This window comes from Pipra filicauda, unplaced genomic scaffold (assembly GCF_003945595.2).
Source record: "Pipra filicauda isolate LSUMZ 115617 unplaced genomic scaffold, ASM394559v2 scaffold87_size3191425_pilon, whole genome shotgun sequence".
NCBI classification, from domain to species: domain Eukaryota; kingdom Metazoa; phylum Chordata; class Aves; order Passeriformes; family Pipridae; genus Pipra; species Pipra filicauda.
This window is the reverse complement of record NW_024105064.1, coordinates 2275458-2300128: the sequence shown is the minus strand read 5'-3', so window position 1 is coordinate 2300128 and position 24671 is coordinate 2275458. Positions and strand designations below refer to the sequence as shown.

Sequence of the window (24671 nt, the reverse complement as noted above, 5' to 3'; positions counted from 1 at the left end):
ATTCAGTTGTCTATGAAGAGTAAATAAACATTAGAGAAGGGTGATTACCATAGATGGGAAGAAGCTGGGGAAGGGATTCTCCTGAAGTCTGAGTTAATGGATTTAATCCCTTTTGAGTTACTGAGATGAGAAATCTGCATTTCAATCAGACTCATCAGGAACTCAGATCAAAGCTTCTCTCTAGCAGGTTTCTCTTTTCTTGACACTCCCACATATAGTAACAAAATTTTCTTAATCTTACCACTAATGTCTCATTTTAATTTATTAATAAACTGATAATTTAACTAATAACTTGTTATTCTGCCATTTTGAAGTTTGTTGAAGTTCAACCCAACGATGGATTTGGAGTTATTCTTCCCCTGGAGAGCCTGACATTGGACATAATCTTTAAAGCTACCAAGGCAAAAGAGTACAGCTTTGACCTCACCTGCACGACAGAGATTAACAGGTATGTGAAGAGACTGAATACAGGTGATGTGGAAATCTAAATCACAATGGATTTCCACTGTTAAGCTGCTCCAGAAATTAGAGCCCTGCCTGCTCTGAGGAGGAAAGTCTGGGATAAGCACTTGAGGCCAGTGGGAATTCTCCAGTTGATGAGAGTTACTTGGTGACTGTTGGTTTCACCCTTGGCTGACATATTTGTCTTTACTGAGGTGACTTTCCCTACCCCTCCTCAAGTTTATCCTTGTCCAATTTCCAAGCTCCCAGGTCAGCCCAACCTGCAGAACCACTGAAGGAATTCTGTTTTGTACAAATGCTTCGTGCATTAAGCTCATGCTGCTGCAATAATGATGGCATAAACTTTGATTTGACTGGATGTGTTTCCAGAAGTTCACAGAAGAAGAATTCAAGCAGGGACTCTGGCCAATTGTGCATTAAAAATAGATAGTATTATTGTTCATCTTTAGGCAAAATTCCCATTGCAAGCTTGAAATTCTGCTTAAATAGGGACTACAGGATTAGCTCCCTATTTTCCGGGCTGATTAAGACACTATTTTATGCTGAGACAATTTATCATGTGTTTATTTTTAGACAATTCAAGCTGTCATGCAAAGCAGTTGGAGTCCACCCACCTCTTGAATTGTCTCATTCCTTGGTTCAGTTTGCTGCAACAGCTCTGAACTCTGTGTCTGAAGCCACCCTGGACGTGCTGAATCCCCACGTGAGTGGGAACAGCCTCATCCACGCTGTCCCTCGGATTGGCACGGGGGAACCTGCCCCAGTTGGACCCACTTCCTTTGAATTCCACGTGCCAGAGGATTGTCCTGTGACAATTACACCTTCTGTGGGAACTGTGCTGCCTGGGCAGGTAAATTCACTTTAAATGTCAAGTGTTCTGCCAAATCTTTGATCGTCACATCTCCACAAAGGCTGTCACTCGTAAATGAAGCTCAAAATGTGAATTATTATTAGAATAGCTGGAATATTTGGTATTGTTTGAAATAATGTTTTAAATCAGACCTGAGGGTGAACCACCAAATCTGTCTAATGCCTTATGGGAGTGTTCACATTTCCCCAGTCTTGTCACTGGGATTTATTTGAAGAATGTTTAAATATCAAAAGTACTGGTCGTGTAAACCCAGCCCACTGTGACATCCTGGACTCCCAAAAAAGCTGTCAGTGACCTGATCCCGAGGATCCTCTGATTCACCTGGGGGAAGAGTGTCTTTTGTGTGTGACTGTTGTGCTGTGTGTGTGTGCTCCGTGGGGCTCTGTCATGAGGGCTGGGCTGTGCCCACCACCCCTGCTGTGCTCTCCCCTTCCCAGAAAAGCTCCATCCGAGTGTCCTTCAGCCCCGCGCTGCCGGAGCAGCTCGTCAGGGAGGAGGCAGCTCGGAGGCTGAGCAGAGCAGCTGTGCCAGAGGCAGGAATTCAAGTAAGGAATGCTAAGAACAGCACATGCTGCTGGTCTGGCACTTCCAGAGATTTGTTTCTCTGGGTGATATTTTTATCATAAAATTATTTGCATATTAATGAGGCCCAAGCTCGAGGTCCGGGCAGGACCTGCCTGCAGAGGACAAGGGTGGGACTGTGCTGTGGCACTGAACGTGCAGCCAGGTCACTGGGCAGCAATTTCATTTCCTGCTAACCATTTCCAAAGCATTCCTAGAGGATCTTATGGCAAATGCCAACTGCAATACTCTTTAAAAAAAAAAAAAAAAGCTTCTAGACTGCTTGCAGATTTACAGCATCCTGGGGCTTTATGTGCAACCCTTGGGTCAGTTCATATGTGACCCCCTGTGGTTGTCTTTAGTTATGAGATAAACGGGTAAAATTCTCATAAGATACAGAACTCCTCTCTTAAGAGGGGGTAAAATATGCCCATTTTAACTTAATTTTACATTATTGGAAATGTCTGTAAATCTACTATGTCTGTAGGCTGTCACCATAGTCCTGCTGTCCCTTGTTCTGTGCCCTGTCACCTCCTTGGCTCTGTGGCCTTGGGCTGTGTCTTTGTTAACTCGTGTCTTGGGCAGATTCCCAGTGGTGACCCTCAGGGTCTGATGGACAAAGAGAAGAAAAATGGAAAGAGAGAGGGAAAGAAATTGAGCATTTCCATTCCCAAACAGCCTGAGAATAATGGAGGCAGGAAAAGCCTGACTGGAGAGCCAAAACCTGAAGAGTTAAAGCCTGAGTAAGTCAGCAAAAGCATCTTGTACTACACAGACAACATTCTCTTTATAAGTAGTTTAATAAATCTACTAAAGCTGTAGGTAGACAAGAAAGCAAACTGGAGAGGGAGCAGCTTTAGCTGTGTTGCAGAGGCTGTTTCCAAAATTAGTGCTGCTTGAGAGCCACACAGCTGTACCCTCTCATGTGAGGCAAAGAATCCCTTTATGCATCAGAAGGATTGAAGACTTCAAAGAATCTGTCAGGGAGCAGGAGCTGGGGCTGAGCATGGATTGGGCTGAGTCTACCGGGGTTTATTTAAAGGGCAACTGCAGAGCTGGACTGAGTGACCCACAGAAACTGCCACCACTACACCTTCTGTGAACAGACCTCACAGAACCATCTGATGGCCCAAATGCACACTGTGGAGCACTGCTGGGTTTGACTGGAGGGTTTGCAGAGCCCGTGCCATCAGTCAGTCATCTCCATCAGAGAAAGGCTGCTGGGAAATGTGCTGTGGGACAGTCACTGTCCAGGGTGTGCACCTCAGTGAGCACTGGCAGCATGTGCTGCCTCTTTCTTGCTCTCTCACTCACTGAGATGATTCTTATTCCTGGATTCTCTAGTTCTGATGCTTACAGGGCAGCCCAGGCCTCCCTGATGAGGAGTTTCAGTGGGAGTTTTAAGAAATACATCATTCCCTGCTTTGTTGCAAGTGGACAGGCTGCTGGAGAGAAGGGCTCTGGACACCTGAGCTGCAGGTATTGCAATGATAGTCCAGAAGTGCTGGGGGGAAATGGTGGTGATTTATTCCCTCGGGGGAGAAGTTTGTTTTCTGATCTTGATGACTTCATAGCTCAGCAGTAGAAGCTCGTGCTCACAGCCCACCAGTTGGATGAGAATCAAAGACATGAATATCAAAGCAGCTCAAAGAATAATTGTGTGAGAACTTGGAGCCAGATAGTTCATGGCTCTGCTTGGGCACAGAGGGAGCACCAGGAGTCACGTGTGGTGCTGTCACAGCCCTGCAGTCACAGCCTGGGAGATGAGCTGATTTCTGGCAGTAGTTCTTATTTCTCAGCGATCCAAGAGCTCTGCCCTTTTACTCCCTGGCTCCCTTTCCTCTCTCTCCAGCCCTTACAACACGCTGTACCTGGAGCTGCACTGTCCAGCTGTGGCCCCTCCTGTTCTGGTCACTTCAGACAGTGGGGACAATGCGGTCGGTTTTGGAGATGTTTCCGTAGGTATGGAGGCTGAATTCCAGTGCTGAGTGGGTTCTGTCTGACAGGAGGGTCCTCTGAGCATAGTTTTGGGTTTTTGGAAGTCAGGATAGAAATTAGCCCTTAGTGGGCACTTGGGTGGAAAACAAGGAGCCTGTCTGGGCAGCTGAGGCCCAGGAAACAGCAGCCTTGGTCCCAGGCAGGGAACTGGAAGCTCGACAACTTTGAAAGCATTTTGGTGAGCTTTGCCTGGTGCCTCAGCCAAGGACAGGGAACGAGCGTCTGGCCTGGGGAGGAGCAGGAGTGAGGAGGAGGAATGGGAGGGCAGGACTGAGCATCATCACTTCTGGAGCTGTTTTCATTCCTGACAGGCCACAGGACGATGAAGCGAATCACCCTGCAGAACATCTCCCCGGGGAGGGTGGGGGTATCCTTGTGTGGGACATGGAGCCCCCCTGCTTCTGCCTCATCCTCTTCCTCTGCAGGGGGACCTGTTGGACACTGAAGCATCAGCTTCATCTTCTCTGAGTTACTGATCTCTCAGAAGCTCAGAGATGGTTAGTTCAGACTGAAGACACATAGACAATGTGTAGAGTCTGTTCTTACATATTTTTGCTCAATCTTTACGAATGTTTTTCCTTGAGTTGCACCCTTTTAGCTGGGATTCTCAGCTCTGAATCCCAACGGCCCCTTCCTGTTGGTGAGAGCAGTTAGAATGCTTGAGCCAGGTGAAAGTAAAGCCCTGGTCATCTCCTTTTGTCCAGATGAGGATAAATGGGTGAGTAGGAGATACAACAGCAATGGGGGGAAGGAGGAGAGAGATATGAGGGGTGTGTAACTCACGTGTTACCAACCAGGATGAGACTCTACATAATGAGAAAACCTTTGCTGCCCCTCCCAACATTTGGGTTTAGTGTCTGTGCACTCACCCCAGGAGTTTGTAATGACCCATTTGTGGGAGGGGGTCTGTTGGAGGGGTGGGGAGTTTCCTTCAGCAGATGGAATAACCCAGACATTCCCCCTGACAGTTCTGTGAGACCCTGGACATCAGGGTGGCCAATTCCACCCTCAGCCTGAGCCTCTCTGGGCATGGGGTGGTGCCAGGCACTGTCTGCTCCGTGGAAGGAGTGCTGGACATGGGATATGTCATGGCTGGGGAACAGGTGACTTCCACAGTCCTGGTAAGTCCCTCTGTGCTGAACCAGGAAGCACATCAGGAACAGGGAGGAAGTGGACATGAATTGTCTCCTGTCAGATTTTGTCCAAGTCTGGCAATGACCAAAGGCATTGATGGAAGACACTTCAGAGGATCCTGGTCCTGCTGGGGGTGGGGTTGGTGTGACACGTTTTGGGCAGCACTGATGTGTGTCCTCAGTGGCACTGGGGACACAGAGCTGCAGCAGTGCAGCAACACCAGTTCAGCCAGTTTGCCAGCTATGGACCCTGCAGGCCTGAGAATCCATTTCCTTGATGCCAATGCTGCTGTGTGACTGAATGTCCCCAGGTCCAGAACACTTCCAGCCTGGCCCTGCCATTCTGCACCCAGCTGGACTCGCTGTCACCCACCCGGGACAGGGACCGGCAGAACATCCCGGCCTTCCTCAGCTCCTCTGGGCAGAGAACAGAGTTTGTTGGTAACTTGGGTCTTTCTTTCCTCTTTTCCCTTTGCTGAAGACTCAGGCAGTGTAAAGCAGCACTGCTCTGTCCCGGTGGATCTGCCCCTGTCAGACCTGGGGCATCACAGCATTGAAATTAAAGACCTCGTTTTGCTCCCCAGTAGGAGCTGTACTGATTCTTTCAATATGGGCAGCTGTAAATTTATGCAGCCTCAGCAAGTACCCACAAGGAAGGAGATATTAAATAAACCCACACAAATCTGTAATTGCCTATTACAGATTATACTTAGGGATGTCCAACTCTGTGAAAACACGTCAGAATATAGGAAGGATTTGGTGATGCTGCTTCAGTTCCTCTGGAGGTGAATTTATCAAACTGATGGATGGAGCTATCCGGTGTTTCTAACACCCTGTTTTGCTGCAAAGCCATGTATCAGCTCTTATGTATTCGCTGTTCCAACAAAAATTAAATGGGTTTAAAATTTATGAAGAAGTAAGATGGAGCTGTCCTCCTTTCTTATCTGTACCCTCATTTTTGTTTACCAGGAACACAGAACTACAGTGGCTTAAGTGTGTTCAGCGTCTTTCCAACAGAGGGGGAAATCGAGGCTGGGAAGAGCCAGGAGTTTGTTGTTACCTTCAGTCCTGACCATGAGAGTCTGTACTACTCCGACCGCCTCCGGGTCGTGCTCTTTGGCAAGGTGAGACCTCCTGGGTTATGGGAGCAAAGTCTGAATGTTCCTGACCTGGTGTAGGGAGGGGAGGGCGGGTCTGGGGCCCACTGACCCTTCCCAGGTTTGGACATTCAGTCACGAATCAACAACAGCGACTCGGGGGTTCGGCCCCGTCCCCTCCCCGCTGCAGTGGGGGGTGAGCGCCGGGCACAGCTCCGGGCACAGCTGCGAGCAGGTCCCTGCAGGGACGTTCCATGGCAGGGGCAGGCAGGGCTGGCAGGTGCAGGGAGCCCCAGGGAGCGGCCGGAGCGGCGGCCAGGGCCGAGGGTCCATCTGCGGAGCAGCCCGGGATGCACCTCCGGAGGGGCAGGTGGAGGCACCGCGGGCACCCCGAGCCCTGCCAGGACACGGGGGCCAACAGCGAGGGCAGAGTGACCACTAATGCCCGGCAGCAGCACTGCAGACAGGGCAGGGCAGGCAGGGACTGCTCCTCTCTGCGGGCTTTGTGTCTCCAGAGACCTTGGGGATCGTCACTGGGAACACAAACCCGAGCCAGCTGAGGTTGGAGACTGGTCCCGGCTCACGAACCTCAGCCAGGTTTGCAACAGAGCAGTTTTGCCCTTTTTGGTGGCGTTTGTATAAAGAGTTTGTGCAGCCCCTCCTGGGGCACAGTGCCCAGAGTGGGCAGGGCAGGGCTCCTGCACTGGGGATCCTCTCGGCCTGGATCATTCCATAGGAGGGGTGCCAAGATTTCCATGCCCCTGGTGCTGCTGTGGCATGGAGCTGTCACTCCACTGAGCTGGCACCTGCATCCCAAGCTCTGTGTCCCCCCAGCAAACAGCCCAGGAGATCCCCCTGCGGGGAGCGGCGCGGGAACACCCCATGTTTGTGGAGGGGGGGGTTCCCCTGGACGTGCCCGTGGAGTCCTTGGCTGTCACATCGTCTGTGCCATCACAGGAAGCACTGACAGCAGGTAAAGTGCCACCACTGACACCTTGTCACAGAGCAGGGAGTGATGAGACATGGGAATGCTCCTCTTCCTTTAAGAAAAAGGCAATTAGAAGACAATTTTCCCAGAATCAGAACAAATGAGCATTTTGGTACAGCCTGTGTTTGCAGGAAACTCTCTTAAGGAAAGTTCTCTCTTAATTTTAATGCAGTTGTATCTTAATGGTCATCCACTTCTGCAACTTACTTGCAAAAAAGGATTATAATGTAACAGTGCTACAAAGTTATTAAGATGTGTTTGCTGTCTGTGGTTCTCTGGTGTGTATTAGGTGTCTAGAAAATTATTTCATGTATAACCAGATATCCTGGACTCTCCCATTCGTCCTGTTACAAAACAGACACACTTTCAGGGTTTTGAAGTGATCCTTCCTTAACTTCTGTGGGCAGGATCTGTGTTCAGGGACAGGGTGTGAGCAACTCCTGACTCCTGAGGTAAAAATAAGTTGAAGCACATGCACACTTATGGAATATGGTACACAGAGGTGTGTGCCATGGGCTGGAAAACCAGCGTGGAACTTGACAAACAAGCAACAACTGCAGTTTGCAATTGCAAATTATGCAAAACCTCCTTTTCCTGAACTCCTGCCTAGCTCTGTAAGAAGGGTCTCCCTGTCAGTGCCAGCTCAGGAGTTTGCCACAACACCACTTGTTTTAAACCCACCCTGGTGCAATTTCTGCTCGTTCTGAGCTGAAGTGGCTCAGGTTTGACTGTCTCTGTTTAGAGCCCCAGGAGCCGGTGAGGTCCCTTCTCCTGCTGCTGGAATCCGTGGATGGAGGGGGCCCTGCAGAGCCAGCCAGGGCAGAGCTCAGGGTGGGGGCTGTGGACACACCTCTGCTGGCAGCCAAGAAGGTGAGGGAGAGGAAACCTGCAGGTTTATGGCAGGTGCTGTGGGCAGTACTGGCAGTGTACAGGTACAAAACTCACTCTGTAAATGACAAAACACAGCTTTCAGGGTTTGTGATAAACTTTGCACCATGAAAGCATCCGTGTTTGAAAAGATTCTTTTTCGGGGGCAAATATAGGAGGAATAAGTCAGCAACATAATTAATGCAGCACTTTGCTTCCCTAATAATGAAAGACAGAATTTGAGCTCAGAATTAGATTTTGTGACAACCACGAACGAGGTGGATCCTCGGGGTTTCGAGGGGCAGGAGCAGCTCGGCAAAGGGCAGTGCAGGATGTGCTGTGTGTTCCCAGGCCGTGGAGTTCAGCCTGGACTCGCTGCCGGAGCTGGAGCGGGCGGGGATCGCTGTGGAGGAGCCCCGGGGAGCGCTGGAGCGCGGGCAGGAGCGGAGCATCCGCGTGTCATGGGCGCCACCTGCAGAGCTGAGCGTGAGTGACAGCCACGGGGACACCGGGGGGACACGGGGACAACTGGGGGACACAGGGACATCCTGGGGGGGACACAGGGACATCCTGGGGGACACACACAGCGACATCCTGGGGGACACACAGGGACATCCTGGGGGGGACACAGGGACATCCTGGGGGACACACAGGGACATCCTGGGGGACACACACAGCGACATCCTGGGGGACACACAGGGACATCCTGGGGGACACACAGGGACATCCTGGGGGACACACACAGGGACATCCTGGGGGACACACACAGGGACATCCTGGGGGACACACACAGGGACATACTGGGGAGACATGGGGATATCCTGGGGGACACACAGGGATATCATGGGGGACACAGGGACACCCTTTGGGGGATAACTCCTTCCAGGCCACTGTCACAGAGCACCGAGAGCCAAAGTGCTGCTGCTGTTCTGGGACAGCTCTGAGCCCCTGAGTGACCCCGAGAGGGAACTGCTGCATCCCACTGGCACAGCTGGGTTTCCATGGATCACTCTGCCACACTGCTCACATTTCTCTGGGCTGCCTTTCCTTTGGCACATTCCTGGAAGTCAGTGGGGCCTTTTGATTTCCCACTTTAGCAACCTCAATTCCCTGGCTGTTCCTGCCTTTTTGTATCCCAGAGGCTGGGTCTGAGGTCCCAACATCTCCACAGGGCCGTGACTGCCCCTTCTGATTCACCTCCCGGGGCATTCACGGGGACTGGAAGAGCTGAGTGGGATGTGTGGGATGGCAGGATGAGCAGCTTGTTCCAAAATTAGGCGGTTGCTGGTGTCACATGCACAGAGGGGCTCTGGGGTTCCTGGCAGGGGTGACAGGTTGACACTGTGCCTCTTGGTAAGCCCTGGCTCTTACACAAGCTGCAGCACTCACTGGGGGCTGATAGGACCCGTTTCCTGCCCAGTGCTCTGCTCTTGCTGTGACAGTGTCACAGTCAGGGGCACTCTGGGGTCAGAGGCTCAGTCACTGCCAGACCCCCCTGCCTGCACGGGCCGTGCTGGGAACAGCAGAGCCAGCACAGGGGGAGGGAGGAAACCTGGGCCCAGGGCTGGCACCACAGAGCCTGACCCACTCCCCTGCTCTGGGACAGAAACCGGGGGGGTTTCTGTGGTTTCTTGTAGGTCAGTGACCCTCCCCTGGTGACAGCCCTCCTGACCCTGAAGGGGGACATCACGGAGTGTTACCGAGTCCTGTTCATGGCTCGAGTCGTGTCTGCCTGTGCTCCCACCCCCTGAGGGCTCCCGGCCCATGGAGAGGAAGATGGAGGCTGATATTGCTGGGAATTCACTGGATCTCTGGGGAAACGCGGGAACATTGGGGATTGTTGCAAGTACCTGAGGGGAGCAGGGAGGGAAGGGACATTTAATATTTCTGCTCTGTTTCCCCCCAAATTCTCTGTAAACTCTGGTGCCACCAGGGTCATTTTCCAGCTGACTCTGGGACAATAATCTGGTGGTAGAAGAAGGAATTAATGAGGGGCCCAAGTAGCTACAACTGCTGTTAATCCCAGTGTCTCCCAAAGGTGGGCATTCCACCAGGAGGAGCGTTTGGTTTACATCCACATGGGTGGGTTTCAAACAAGGTCTCGTTTCCCAATTTCAGAGGCTTTTTATAGGATTTGGAAAATCCTTGACTTTTTTAAGACCAGAATAAAGTTTCATATCCAAGGCTCCTGCAGCCCATCTGGGCAGTCACTCTTACAGTGCCCTGTGCAACCTGCCTGCTGAGATGTGGTCGGGGGGAGCAGTGCCTGTGCTGCTCCCTGGGTGTGATCAGACGTCCTTGCCCTACGTCCTGGCTGTCCAGGAACTCTGGATTTCTGTGTTTGCTTCCCTCTGAATTCTGACTAAGAGGAGATCCCTGCCTCTCTCCGGGGAGGGCCCTGCAGGTGTAACTTGTGTCAGGAAGCAGCAGCTGGTTCAGGGCAGCCCAGGGTGGGGAGTGGAGGTAGCGGGGAGTCAGCACTGGAAACATGGATAATCTTTGACATCTTGTGTCAGCTCTGTCCTGAGTCACTGTAAAGCTGTGACAAAGTTCCCTCCCCCCACTCCGAGGGTGTGTTGCCCTTTGCCCCCTGTGGCTGTTAAATCACCGGTCTGGGTGAGGCAATCCCAGAATGGAAACCCTGTTTGTAAATATTCCTGTGGTAACGAGCTCCGGGGGCTGCAGGAGCAGCAGCAAAGCCGCTGTCACGAGAAATCCTTCAGCAGGTCTTCCCCCGTGACAGAGGAAGCTTGTGTGAGTGATGAGGGGGTTCCTTGTTTTTCCAGCCAGTTGTTCGATCCATTGAGACCTGTTCCCATTTAATAATGGATCGAGTGGCTGTGGAGTCACTTAACTCTTCAGTCTAAAGACTGCAGATGCTGCAGCATCAGAGAGGGGAGGGGCAGGAGCTGGGGGTGGCAGTGCCAGCCAGAGACAGCTCTGCCCTCGCCGGAGCCCTGGCACAGCTGGGCTGGAGGTGGGGACAATGGATTTTGTGTGCTGGTTCTCCCACAGCCTGAGAAGGGCCAGTAAATCCCACTCCATCCCAGAAAACTGCTGCACGTGGAGCTGCCCGGGGGACAGGGACCCGGGAGAGGGCAGTTCCCAGAGAGCAAGGGAGGGCACAGCGGGTGGGAGTCAAAGGGTTATTCCAGGCACATAATTTGGATCCTTTGGAAGCAGACAATTGGCTGGGATGGCTGGTGACTGGAAACAATTCCCCTCATAGTTCAGACAGACGAGCTGGACCAGAAGTGGTGGGTTTGTAGGTGATTCCATGAGCACAGAGCTGGGAGCACTGGTGTGTTCTCCGGGCAGGGATCAGTGCCAGCTCCCAGCAGGAGCTCAGCACAGCAGCCAAGGCCTTCCTGCAAGTTCAGCTCTTGAAGAGGCACAGGATCCTCTTCCGTTCTGTGCTTCCAAAGCAGGTTATCACAGCCAGAGCACTTCAGGCATTAAAACTGCCAGGAGATTCTAAACGTGCCACTGGGTCCACCTTCCAGGACCCCAGTAGAGATGGAGCCCTTACTGTGAGGACAACATGGAAAGTGTGACCTCAGGAACATGTCTACATTTCCTAGAAGCTTAAGTTTTCTGCACTTGTGATCATTCTGCTTTCAGACTGAGTTTTTGCAACTGTGATCACTCCTGGGTCACTGGACACAAGACTTGTGCTTTCCCACTTGGATCTAAAATCATAAACTGCATCCCGTGCTGATGCAGCTCTGGTTTAATAAGCAATTCACATCCGTGGATGGTCTTTATAATCCTTAAAAGGCAAACCCAGCTCATATCTGACGCAGAAAGTAAAAGAATAAGCACCAGTGTCACACACATATGAATAATTCATGTTCTGCTTCTCCAGAAGTGACTTCAGCGATTGCTTCACACGTATGAGCACAGGTTTTCCTGGGTGAGCAACGGCCCCGTGATCCTGAGCAGCCCTGGAGGAAAACACTGGGCTCGGTCTGCCCCGTGCCACTGCTGAGCCTGGAATCACTGCTGGGCCTGGAATCCCTGCTGGGCCTGGAATCACTGCTGAGCCTGGAATCACTGCTGGGCCTGGAATCACTGCTGGGCCTGGAATCACTGCTGAGCCTGGAATCCCTGCTGGGCCTGGAATCACTGCTGGGCCTGGAATCACTGCTGAGCCTGGAATCACTGCTGGGCCTGGAATCACTGCTGAGCCTGGAATCACTGCTGGGCCTGGAATCACTGCTGGGCCTGGAATCACTGCTGGGCCTGGAATCCCTGCAGTGGGGCCTTATGGAGCAAAAGCAGGGAATGCCACTGGTGCTTCCCTGGCATTGTGTACCCGGGGGCTCCCATGCCGTGGTTCCCCGGTGGTGTGGTGGGATGGCAGAGAACATCAAATGAAAGGCTCATGGGTGGAGATAAGGAATTTCTACATGTGAAATGTAGTTAAATCAGTTTGGAGCAAACTGACCTTCAGAGAGCAGTGGTACCTTCTCAGTCGTGTTTCATGTGTTTTAACGAGACTCTTTTTAAACCAGGAAATGCTCTGCTTTTCCAAACAGTTGTTTCGGACTCACATTTCTCATGCCAGGTTTCCCATTCCTTTATTTCTCCTTCCAAGTGTCTCTGACACAGCACAGGCACAGGGTGGGTTATCCCCGAACCGCTCCGGGGAGATCTCTGAAAGCCGAGCTCTGTCCCTCGGTATCCCCACCCCGACCTCCTGCTCACGGCGGGCTGGGAATGGGGCAGGAGCTGGGAATGGGGCAGGGATTGGGGCTGGGAATGGGGCTGGAAATGGGGCAGGGATTGGGGCTGGGAATGGGGCAGGAGCTGGGACTGGGATTGGGGCTGGGACTGGGGCAGGGGGCGGTCCTGGCCCTGCCCCTGCCCCGCCCGGCTCTCCCCGCCCGCTGATGCCGATGCCGGTTATTTATTCCGATGTGGCCCCGGCTCCCCGCGGGTTTGGTGTCCCCTTTCAGCCCAGCCCGTGTCCTTGAGGACGCGGCTGTGGCTGTCCCGGCTCAGCCCCGGAGCGCGGACGCTCCACCGCGGACCCCGCTCAGCAGAGGGATCAGTGCTCGGGGTGCTCCTCCTCTGGCCGGGGCTGCTCCCGGCCCGGCTCCCGCCCTTCCCGGGCATCGCTCTGCTCTTCTGGGAGAAGTGCGAGAGCTCTGACCGGTGAGTAACCCACTGCCCGACCCTCTCCCACCGGGATCCAGGGATATGACCAGGTCAGAGCTGTGACCTGCTGACGGCCACCCCTTACAGCTGCATTTGGATCTCTGAGATGCTCAGCAGCTCACAAATTTGACTTGGCTACCCTTGCTCTGTAGACTGAGGTGAACGATCCTCTCCCAAAACGACTCTGAAAGTGTCAACTTGTGAACAGTCTCCAGATCCTCCCCCGTGGCCAAAACCTTTGTTCTGGTGCCTGAAATCCATGGCAGGAGGTTCAGGACGTACAGTGTGGCAGCTGCACTGCTCAAATGTGACACAAGCTGTTCTCCTCTTGTACTGTAACAGAGCTGAAAACATCTCTGGCTGCACCGGAGCTGGGGAAAAGTAACTTTGACACAGCATTGTCTGGGCTGGCAGCGTCAGGCAGGTCCGTGCCACGAGGCACCTCCTCTCAGCTACCTTCAAACAACACTCTGATCTGGTTTTTGGGAATCCTGCACGTATCTGTCTTTCTCCCAAGAAGAGTAAAGCACCCCTTGGTAAAAACATTTGTTGGCTCAGAAGCCAATTTGTACAGAGGGATTGTCCGAATGTTCTCAGCTGGAGTAATTTTACAGCTACAAAGAACAGTTCTCTGAAAGTAAACCTAAAGAGGTTTTGCTCCATACTCTTACTGACTGCTTTCCCTTTTCCACCTCAGAAATCCTGGGAATTGTATTCCCTGTCACACAGGCGCTGTTTGACTGGAGCTACTGAACCCCCTGGAGCTACTGAACCCCCTGGCTCCTGTGCCTTCCCTCCCAGATGCCCTCGGAACATGTCTGACTGGACCAGCCTGTGGTATGTCTGGTGAGTTGGTCCCTGAGCTCACTGACCCGCAGCCAGTGGGAGCTGTTTGGAGCAGCACTTGCAGCAGGGGAATGGAAACACTTCTCGGGGTGGGATGGAGGGAAGGGCTTCTCCTGTTTTCTGGGAGCTGCCAGAGGAGTGGATTAGCAGAGCCCAGGGCAGATAGGGTGTCAGGCCCAGCGTTCGTCCAGGGCTGTGTCATCTTTCCTTTCTGAGAGCGCTCCAGTTGGACTGCAGGGCTCCTTGTTGTTCCTAAATAGCCAGAGCTTGGCTGGCTCTGGGCTGTTTGCACAGCACAGACTTGTTGGGACTTGGCATTGCCCCGGGCACCATCCTGGGCTCGAGGTGCCACCTCAGTGCTGGGTTTGCTCTCTGAACTCACACCTGGGAACTGTTGGAGTGACTGAAAGGGGGAAATAGGGATCAGCAGGAGAGGAAGCTCTGGTCACAAATGCCTTCATCTCTTGCCTAACACGAGCATTACAGACATTCAAACATAATTTTACGGTTTGCATTCTGTCCACACATTAACTCAGGTGGCAGCACACAGAGTGACTTGGGGACTTTTACCTGTCCTTCAGTCTGGACTCATTTTGGTTGATACTCTGCTTTCTTAGCACGTGCTGATACAAAGAACTGTTTAAAAATACACAGTTATGCAGAAGAGCTTGAGAAGGCTTCTAAAAACCTCCATGGGAAGAGTGGGTTTGTTTGGGAAACTGGGGGAGAGGAAGGTGGAGTTTCGGAGCAGAGGAGGACCTGAAACACTGGGACATCACCCTGGGGACACTGCAGATTGTTAAAGAACTCTCCAGCCTTAAACAATGGCTGGAGGTAGAACTGTGTTTTCAAGGCATAAATTATAATTTCTGTGCTCCTTTATAAATGTAGGCCCCAGACTTAAGAAAGTTTGTGCTTGTATTTCACTCCAAGTACAAACCCTCTGTTCCTGTGGGAAGCAGAGCCATTCCCACTGCCAGAACAACCCAAAGGTGTGGCATCCACGAGCCAGGATGGACTGTCCCCATGGGCAGCAGTGCTTCAACTTGGCATTCAGGGGCTGGGATCCAACTTTCTAACTCGGGATCCAGGGCCCACTGGGAACTAAACCCGGGAGGCTGGGCCTGCCTTGCAGCCGTTCAGGGGGATCCCCTCAGCTCTGGGGCAGTGAGACCCAGCCCTGCAGTGACGCTGCTCCCCGCAGGCTGATCCTGCTCACGGTGTTCCTGCTCCTGCTCTGCGGGCTCTCGGCGAGCTGTGTCAGGTTCTGCTGCCGCAGGAAGAGGCTCCCGGCAGAGACGTTCCCTCGGCACCCCTGTGAGCTGGCAGGGATCGGCATCGACAGCGACAGCACCGCCCACAGCACCGTCACCTGTGAGTACCCCGGGCGTCCCCCATGGGCCTGCAATCCTGGGCCAGCCCCTGCAACAACAGGAGCTTCCCAGGGCACTCCCAGAACAACTTCCAGCCCCACAGGGTGGGCAGGAGATGCAGGGAGGTCACCAGGGTGACACAGGGAGTGGGTGCAGGAGACGAGGAGGATGTGATGCTTCAGAGAGTAGAATGAAGTCCATGGTGGGTTAACCCCTTACATGTCCTCTCCCCCACCTGTTCTTCTCACCACTCCCTCATTTTTTCCTGAGGGACTATTCCAGCCCAAGTTCTCTCTGCTGTGAGGGTTCCCAGCTGTTCCTGTCCCAACCCAGCTGAGCCCCTGTGTTCCCCCTGTGTCTCACAGCAGTCACTGGCACTGGGATGCAGAGATGTTCCTCTCCTGGCCGCTTCCTTTGGGAGAATGCACAGCCTCCACCAGGGGGGATTCTCTCCTGACAGCTTAAATGCACAGTGATGTGTCTGACACCACAGAAACGAGCCCATATCTTGGAGAAAAGCAGATCAGCCCGTTATTTATCAGTGTTCCTCGCAGGTGTTTCATTTCTATTTTCCATTCTTTTCCTTCCCAGCATACAGCTCATGGCAGTACCCTCCAAGTGTGCAGATCCCTGCAGTGTTTGTGGATATGGATAAGAACACCGTGTCCCCCCCAGCCTACAGTGTCTATGCACTGGACTTGCCACCCTCCTATGACGAAGCCGTGCAGATGGGAAAGCAGGAGGCTGAAGTGGCCTGGAAACTCAGGGACATCCCTGAGCAGGGGACACCAGGGGGGCTGAGCCCCAGCCAGGACCCACCTGACACAGTGACCAGAGATCCAGCAACACAGGCAAATTCAGGGACTTCAGAAGGTGCCACAAAAGAACAGCCACAGATGTGACTCACTTCAGATGGGGAGTTCAGGAAGGGAAGGACTGTAAGAATCAAAGAGGACGTGAAGGGTTTGGGTTTATAAGTAGGTTGTGGTGGGAAGATGTTTCCTCTCGTGCCCTTGCAATGATCTGTCAGAAGAAATGTTTTCTGTGCCTTCTGTAATCCCCTGGTAAAGCTGCTTCAAGGATATGAAACGAGGTAAAAGGGCAGCAGTTTAAAAATTCCTGTAGAAGTGGGACGTGAATGCTTGTTCATCTCCTGATAAAAAAATACTCCTTGTGTCCAGCAATAAGAAAGGTCTGGGGAATTCTGCCACCTTGGGAATACACGCTCAGAACAGCACAAGCAGGAAGCTGTTGTTCCAGAACAGAAGTTTCCCAAACTGGAGCTGAAGGGGGAATCCCCACAAGTCCCACTGAACAGCCTCTGCAGTTTCTCTTCTTTTGAGAACATCAACTGTCCAGAAAATTGCTGAGCACAAACTGCTGCATAAAGGCTCCTGTTCCTCCTGAGCCTGGAGATGCCAAGCAGGGACAGGAGAGTGTGTGGAGGGAAATGCCTTCCTTGTGTTCCACAACTACAGACAGGGAAAGAGGCAGAGGAGAAAAGACACTTCTTGGTGGTTGTTGGTCATGAGACCCAAAGGGATTGTTGTTGAGGTTTTGTAAATCTTTAAGTTCCTGTCTTTGAGAAGAGCTGCCTTGTGTGGGGGATCCTTTCAGTGTTTGTTTTCTCCAGATGAAATGCACGTTAGTCCCACAGAGGCCCTTGCACACAAGTTCAGTGTTACTCAGGTGTTTCAAACACCCATCAGGCATTTCAAAGATGCCTTTTTCCTTTGTTATCTGCTCAGGTGTCAGGGTCTCAGCACAGGACAGAAAATCCCTGATTCCTGGCAGCTTTCCCCAGTTCAGGGCGTGGATGAGCTCAGGAATGAGCAGGGTGGCACAAACCAGCCAGAATAAGCTGTAGGTACAAATCCCACCGTACAGGCTGGGCAACAGCCCAAAGAAGTTACTCCTAGGGATGGTCCTTTGCGAAGTACTGACAGAAGGACACCTGCTGGGCATCATTTTAAACCTGGGAGCTTGGAGCTGGTTACAGCAGTCACAGCCCAGGTAAAAACATGGGCTGTGAGAGGCCTTTGTTAAATGCCAGCTCCTTCCCTTGCCTGCCCTTCCTTATTCCAAGTGGTAGGAATTTTGCCCACTCCTGAGTAGGGATTTTCTTGATTCCACTTTAGCAAGGTGCTAATTTGGCTGCCTTTAAGAACACGAGCAATGCCCAGGGTGGCTCCTTGCTCTGGGATTCTCTGTGGGATGGGAGCAGGAAGGAAAGCCTGAGCATTGGTGCTGTTAACGCTGGAGCACAAACCCCAGTGTCTGCCATTAACCAGCAGTAGAAGTGGTGGGCACAAAAGCCTGCACAGCTTTTAGAAGACTGTTATTCTCTGCCAACCATCACTGCAAGAACTGCTCTGGAAATGAGCACTGATGATTTAAGACTGAAGGTCTCTGCCAGCCACGCTGGTGTGTGTGAGCTGCCCGTGGCTCCCCGGGGAAGGGTCGGGTCTATATTTAACTTGCATGTCCCTTACTATGAGGGCTGACTGGTGTAACAAATCTGCTTCTCTTGTGTCTCCTCTCTGTCATTCTTAATTATATTTCTCCTGTTTTATTCTTTCTCCTGTCTTCTTTTCCTGTGTCAAGATGGAGACTGGGCATGACCCAGGGGAACTGTCTGGGTGTCTCTGGCTGGGAGGGCAACACATGCCCAGCCCTGGGTGTCTGCAGGGCACAAATACGGCAGATGTGTTTCTATTTGTGGAGCTTTTCCACCAGGATAGTACTCAGGAACAAAGCCTCTGCCTTTCCAGAGCAGGAATATCTGTTGGAGGGAAATGGCTGAGCTCCCTCACAAACGGAACGTGAAAGCAGGCAGAGGAAGCCGCAGTGACTGACACAAGAGGGCAGTCCCTCCCTGCTCGGTGGGAGCAGCGGCTCGGGAAGGGATGATCCTGCTGCGGGAGGATGGGAATAACCCCACGGTTTGACTCCCCTGCCCTCCCCTGCACAGCGCTCCTGCTTTGGGGTGTGGGCAGCGCCTGACCCAGCGCTGCCAAACTGTGTCCCTTTGCTTTGGGGGGATGCAAAACCCCAACCAAACCCCAAATGCCCCTGAATTCCCAGGAGCAAGGGCATAATCTGGGGGTTTCTCTCCACCTAAGGAACAGCCTTGTGCTTTGCCCAGGCTCTTGCTTTATAACGTGGTTCATTACCTCAAACAGAAGCTTTGTTCACATCACTCCTGCCCCGACCAGCCCGTGGGGACACAGCCTTGCTCTGCACACCACAACCAGCTGGGTTTGCTGCTCAGTGTTTTCAGCAGTGATGGCTCAGCCCTTTATCTCAACCATCTGACCCCTCACAGGGTGGGATCACAGCCTCGGGGGCAGACCCCCCCACCATGGTCATTATTTACACCTTCACAGGTTCCCTCAGCCCAAAAGCACTGCAGAGGTCACCTCCCTCCAGGCAGAAAGATCACAACGAGGGGATTTACAAATTCCCTTTGAATCCCTGCAGCAAACACAGAACTCTTCCCACCCTGAGAACGGTTTATTTTTGTGTAGGAAACCCAGTCCATCAGTTAGAACCACTGTCCCATGGGGGAACAGCGAGAGCAGAGCACCCCTGAAGGAACTAATGTCAGAACAGAGGATGGAAAGGCTGCTCTCCTGAATCCTCGTCTGCACAGCTGGAAAATGTTGCTCCCAGCTGCCTTACATAAGGCTAAATAGCAGGAATTAGGATGGAAAAGTGATCACCTGGGCTGTTTCTGTTTAATTGGATAAGTCAGAGAGAGTTCCTTGTTCATGCCTGTAGCTGGGTGTGCAGAGTGGAAGGAGGGGAGACAGGACATGGATTTGACTGATTCCAAAGCCTCACTTCCAGAAGGAAGCAGGTTTAAAAAGAACACCAAGTGGGAGGTTGGTCCCACAGCAGGTTATAGGCTCAGCTGGATGGAGGGTCTAAGAGCTCTGATTTGTCAGGCTGCTGGTTTTCTCCATCACTGGATCTCTTCAGGCCTCACTGTATCCACACCAGCTTTGTGACACCTCGAAGGGAAAAGCCCCTCTCTGTAAGTACCCAAAGTGCATTTTCCATCGTGGTTTATATTTGCTCCTCAGCTTGGCACTGTTCACGTGCAGTTTTTCTCCTCTCGTGTGCCCAAAATGATCATTTTGCCAGTTGCTTTCTCTTGTCCTTTGCTGGCTGTGTGACAGGGCCTGTGCTGGGGAGCTGGGCTGCTGGAGGGGTTGGTGCCTCCAGCCCTGCCTCTCCTCTCACACACATGCTCCCAGCACGAGCACTTGTGCTCTGAAAGGAAACGCAGACGTGGAAGTAAATTGCCTCAATAATTCATGGGCTTTATAGCCCAGAGCAAATTATACCTTGGCTCTGTCATGAAATTCGGGTTGCAAATCCCTTTATGGCCACGCTCGTTAACCATCCAAGGAAAGTGGTACCTCTGCAATGGCTTTTCTAATTGATGCATTATGATCTTTGGAGAGCATTAAGTGGTAAACCTGCAGCATCCAGAGCGAGGCATCAGCAGGGTCTGGGCACAGGGAAAGTCAGAGAAAACCCATTTCTTTGTCTGTCTGGCTGTCCTCAAATAGCTCAGAGGAAGGTTTGGTTGGGTTGGTTTTGAGCTGCATTTCATCTTTACCAGCTGCAGTTTTTGAGGGAAAAGGATCCCAGCTGTGCCAGTGCTGAGGGTGGGACACTGGGACACACGGGCAAAACCTGCTCACCTGGGGACAAAACAGCTCTCCCAGAATCACTTTGCAGGTTCTTGGCTGTCTCCTGGCTCTCATTCTAACCATCTTTACCTGTTGGAGCCCTTTTTGCTTAGGGGGGGCACTGACTAATTTTGCTGCAAATAGCAGAGGTTCTTCCCTTCACCCACAATTAAAATTCAAACTGCGAGAGAAGCCTTGGAATCCTACTCAGAGCAGACGGTGAAAACAGGGTATCACAGGGGAATTGTGCTCTAAAAACCGGAGAAGACAATAAATGTTTTATGAAATTCTGCATCCTAAGGTCAATGAACAAAAAAGGCTGAGGCGCAAAACCACGTTGCTGGGAAAACATTTTGTTCTGGTCAGTCAAAATTTAGAATACAAAATGCCAGAGCTCTTTTTAATCTTCCTGGGAGGAAAGAAGGGCCTGTAGAAAAGAACACAGACTTTAAAAGGGGTTTGGTTGTTGTTTTGGGTTTTTTTTTAGAATAACACCTTGGGCACTTGGAGAGAGGAAAAAATCCGTTTCTATTTCGAACGTAGAAATTCCTGAATCTGCATTACGGAGTTTGATTTTTTTACTCAGTTTTTACTGTGCTTTCCCAAGTAGCTCAAAAAGGAGGCAAAAAAAAAGAAGGGCCTGATGTTGAGCTCCCAAGTGTGCATTGCTTTTCCCCTTTCCAGTTTATGGCAGAACCTCCTTCCTCCCACCCACAAGGGAGGAAGGGCAGTGCCAAGGTCCAGGTAGTGCCCTGGGACCCCCAGTGTGCCACTGGTCTGGAAATGGGGACTGTAGCACTGCCTTTTCCTGCAGGGAATTTTAAGGATGAATACGTGGAGCGTGGGCAGCGCTGTCATAATGAACTACAGGTACAGTCAGAGCATGATGAACTTTGTGTGGGACATGAAGTGCAGGGAAAAAACCTCCCCACTCCCTCCCCCTCTTAAGGGGGGAAATCCAGAGAAGAAACCCGGGCTGAGTGTGAGATTTAGAAAGAGCCCCTGGACTTCAGGTGCCTAATCCAGACATCACCACAACATTCCTCGCCGAGGGGAGAGGAGCAGGAAGCTTTTTTCAGTTCCATGGGGCAAGAAACGTCCTTTCCCCCCTGAGCAGTGTCCTTTTAACCCAGCAGCTCCTGTGGGAGGGAGCTGTCAGACACCCCCAGGGCAGGAGGCAGAGCGGGGCTGTTCTGCCCCCACACCAGGTCACTCCGGCTGGGCTGGAAGGCAAGAGGGCTGTGAGGAGCCAGGGAACCAGACGGCCACGAAAACAAACAACGCCGGGTGTATTTGGGGAAGGTTTCCCTCCGGCTGTTCCAGCAGATGGGGGCAGTGAGCCGGAGTGGCCGTGGGAAGGTCGGCTTGTTCCGCACTTATTTCTCTTAAAGGCTTTTTCACCTTGATAGAAGGCCCTGTACCTGCTGTAAAATACTGGTTTGGGCCATCTGGGATATATATTCTGTTATTTTCCGCTGTAATAATCAGGAAAAAAATCTATAATAATGAGTAGGGCTCTCTTTCAATCAAGAGACATCCTGGAGTGTGACAGGCTCCATCCCTGCCACCGATATCGTGGGCATCCAGATCTGCACCAATTTCAATGTCTCTGCCTCTAGTTTCCATTGGCAAACACTTGTGGGATCACAGGGGTTGGAAGGGACCTTTGGCCCTCCTCTAACCCAGCCCCCTGCTCAGCAGGGCACCTTGCTCAGCAGAGCCCTGCCTGCTTCAGCTCTGAATTCCCCAAGGATTCGGATCTCACTGCCCCTCGGGACAACCTGTTCTACTTCTGACCACCCTTAGAATGAAAGGAGTCCTCTGAACGGGATTTCCTGTATTTTAGGTTGTTCCCACTGCTTCTCACCCTGGCAATTGGTTGATAGATCCCTCCTGAACCACCTCATCTTGAGGCCGAGCTTGCTCACCCTCTCCTTGCTCCAACCCCTTAACCATCAGAATATTTAACCCCGTCTTTTCTCCAACTTGTCTCAGTCATTTGGGAATTTCCCCTTAATTTCACCCACGGAATGTGGGCCCAGAGGAAAGCCCTGCAGGGAGCAGAGCTGGGTCCCTGTCCCTGTGCCTCTCCCCTGGGGCTGTGGGTTATTGCACTGCTCGCCCTGACCTTGCATCATCTCCCACAGCCAGAGCTGGCCACGAGCCATCCCAGCAGCCACCTCTGGGTGCTGCTCAGCTGTGTCCCAGAGGGGAGAAAACCGGCAAGATGAAATCAGAGAGAGCAGAGGAGAGAGGGGAGATGCACCCACAGGAACTGTGGGATCACAAATGGAGCAGCTGCTGGGAAGCAGGGAAAATAAATGCAACCTTCCTTCTGCTTTGCCTGGTGCTTTGGGGTGGAAGGTGCTCTATAAATCCCCCTCCTGTGGGACATCGTGCTTTAGAAGCACAGGAAATTGCCTGGATTAAAAAAAAAAAAAGAACATAAGGAATAATGCTCTTCCAGGACAGAAAAGGAAGACCTATTTCCCTTCCTTTCTCTAGTTTTATTGTCACCAACAAGAAAACTGTATTTCATCAGAGCATGATGGCCTTGCTCCCACGGGTTTCAATCAAAATGGTCACTGATGAAAAATACTTGCCCTTGTTTTCTTGTGTGAATTGTAGCCAGTGATACTGTAAACCCAGTGCTGTGCTGGAATAATAATGAAGAAGAATCAAAGTTTCTGATTGATTCCCACCTCTTGATTTCTTAACATATCCTGCTATTTTGGGTACAAAACCTATGCCCCACAACCTCCAAGCTTTAATCTTTAATTGACGTGCAGGATGCTGGTAACATGTGCCAACAGAATTAGAGAACAGAAAAAAAACAGGATAACTTGAGCATCTGTGGGATTAGTTTGGTGACTTCTTCATCCATTTATAATTATAAAACATAAAACTGCAAGTGTGTACATGTGTCTGATCAGCTGCTGGCTCTGTTACACAGCCCTTCTGACCTCTCTCCTGTTTCTGTGCTCACACCTTGTCCTTCGAGGTGGCCACTGGGAGCCTCTTCCCTTCGTACCTCGGTTTGTGGGGTCACTCACCCACGGCCCCGTGACTAATCCTCACACCCCAACTGGCTACTTTGAGTCTGAAACAACATTCAGAGAAATGAAACTAAAAAAGGAGGAGTTTCTGAGCAGACAGGAGACAGGGTGGGGGGTGGAAGGGACAGTGGCCAGGTCCAAAAATCAGTCAGGTGGTTCCTGGGCTTCACAGCAGCCCGTGAACCTCTAATCACAGGTGTGGATGCAGAAGGGTCTGCCTTCAAATCTTGCACGTCTGAGTTCCAATGATTCACATCTAAAGCTGTTGCTGCATTGTCTTGAATTCAGGGAAGGTTCCAGCCTAAAATCTCTGGCACAGGAAGTTGAGCTTCCTCTCCAGATTTCCTTCCTCCACCTCCTTACATGCAGAGCAGCAGGGAACGCACTCGCTGGGCCGAGTGAGAGCTCTTGAGGCTGCAGAGAGTGGGAGTTTGGAGCCAGCACCTTCAGCTGGAGTGTCCCGGGGGCAGCACAGACCAGGGGTTCTTGGTGCCAACACTGTGTCCCCAAAACCTCCTCAACTGCTGAGCTTTGCTCTGGAACTGCACCCAAAGCTGCCCCCGGTACATAATCACACATGATCACTGTGGGTACAGGTGACTCTGGGTGACATCCATCCCATTGCCACAGGGAATTGGGTAAAGCTGTTATCTGTGGCAGTGGGGAATTTGCCCATAATGTAAATTTGTTACAAATGCAAGAAAAACTATGGAAAGCCAGGTATGGATCATGTCAATGCCTAAGATGTCACTAATTTTAAAAGGCTAGTTTCACTTCTTAGATTTTTATCTAGGCTTTGGTGTCCTTTAAAAACAGCTTGCTACACACCAGGCTGAGGACCAGGCAGTCCAGTTGTCACAGAATCCCAGAACATTCTGAGTTGGAAGGGACCCACAAGGGTCACTGAGTCCAGGTCAAGTGAATGGCTCATACAGGGGACTGAACCCGTGAGTTTGGCATCATTAGCACCGAGTTTGAACCAACTGAGCTCATCTCGGGGTCAAGCTTGAGCCTCAAACCAAAACAGGCAGGAAATCTGTGAATGGCTCTATAGCTGGAGGCTGGTGTTAAGTTTGGGAGAATGCTGATGCCTGAGTGTGTTAGAAACCTCAGTCTGCAGAAACAGGCCCTGATCTGTGTGTCTGTGCCCATGCAGAGCCCTCAGGGGGATCTCAGCAGCAGTATCTCCACGGAGTGAAGCCCTCACCAGGGCTGAACTGAGCTGGCAAGGCACTGGTGCAGCTCTCGATGCTTCCAGTTCTGGAATCTGCCTGTGGAGCTGTCTCTGGGATGTGTGGCTGTGCTACCAGAGCTCCAGTGCACGGTGTACACGTTCCCTACAAAAATTCCCTCCTGCTCTGACAAACCCAGCGTGCTGTACTGGCAGAGTGTGTGTGACTAAGCTGCTCCAAGCAGAGTTTATTCCATCACCAGCCCATCTCCTGAACAGAATGTGCCATACTGGGGAAAAGAGCAGAGGCAGCCCCTGCTCCTGTCCCTGTCCCCAGCACAGCTGGAGCAGCCCCCGTGGAGCTGCAGCGTGAGGGGGAGCCTGCACA

General features: G+C 51.8%; 1 protein-coding gene across 4 annotated transcripts in view; it reads left to right on the top strand.

Annotated features, from left to right (window-relative positions):
* Positions 1-17934, top strand: part of CFAP74 (cilia and flagella associated protein 74) — a 53565-nt gene extending 35631 nt beyond the window's left edge. The window contains exons 27-43 of one of the 4 annotated variants that reach the window (XM_039390886.1): positions 315-448; positions 1036-1312; positions 1771-1878; positions 2480-2637; positions 3239-3373; positions 3747-3856; positions 4204-4259; positions 4491-4610; positions 4861-5013; positions 5337-5466; positions 5995-6149; positions 6957-7095; positions 7853-7980; positions 8329-8463; positions 13835-13983; positions 15188-15357; positions 15948-17934. In XM_039390886.1, the coding sequence (XP_039246820.1) occupies positions 315-448; positions 1036-1312; positions 1771-1878; positions 2480-2637; positions 3239-3373; positions 3747-3856; positions 4204-4259; positions 4491-4610; positions 4861-5013; positions 5337-5466; positions 5995-6149; positions 6957-7095; positions 7853-7980; positions 8329-8463; positions 13835-13983; positions 15188-15357; positions 15948-16258 (2568 nt within the window). In that variant the 3' untranslated portion in view covers positions 16259-17934. Of the gene's footprint in view, positions 1-314; positions 449-1035; positions 1313-1770; positions 1879-2479; positions 2638-3238; positions 3374-3746; positions 3857-4203; positions 4260-4490; positions 4611-4860; positions 5014-5336; positions 5467-5994; positions 6150-6956; positions 7096-7852; positions 7981-8328; positions 8464-9614; positions 10165-13834; positions 13984-15187; positions 15358-15947 lie in introns of those variants that run through there. The other 3 variants (XM_039390887.1, XM_027728807.2, XM_039390888.1) reach the window with 3 other exon arrangements.
* The last annotated feature ends 6737 nt before the right edge of the window (positions 17935-24671 follow it).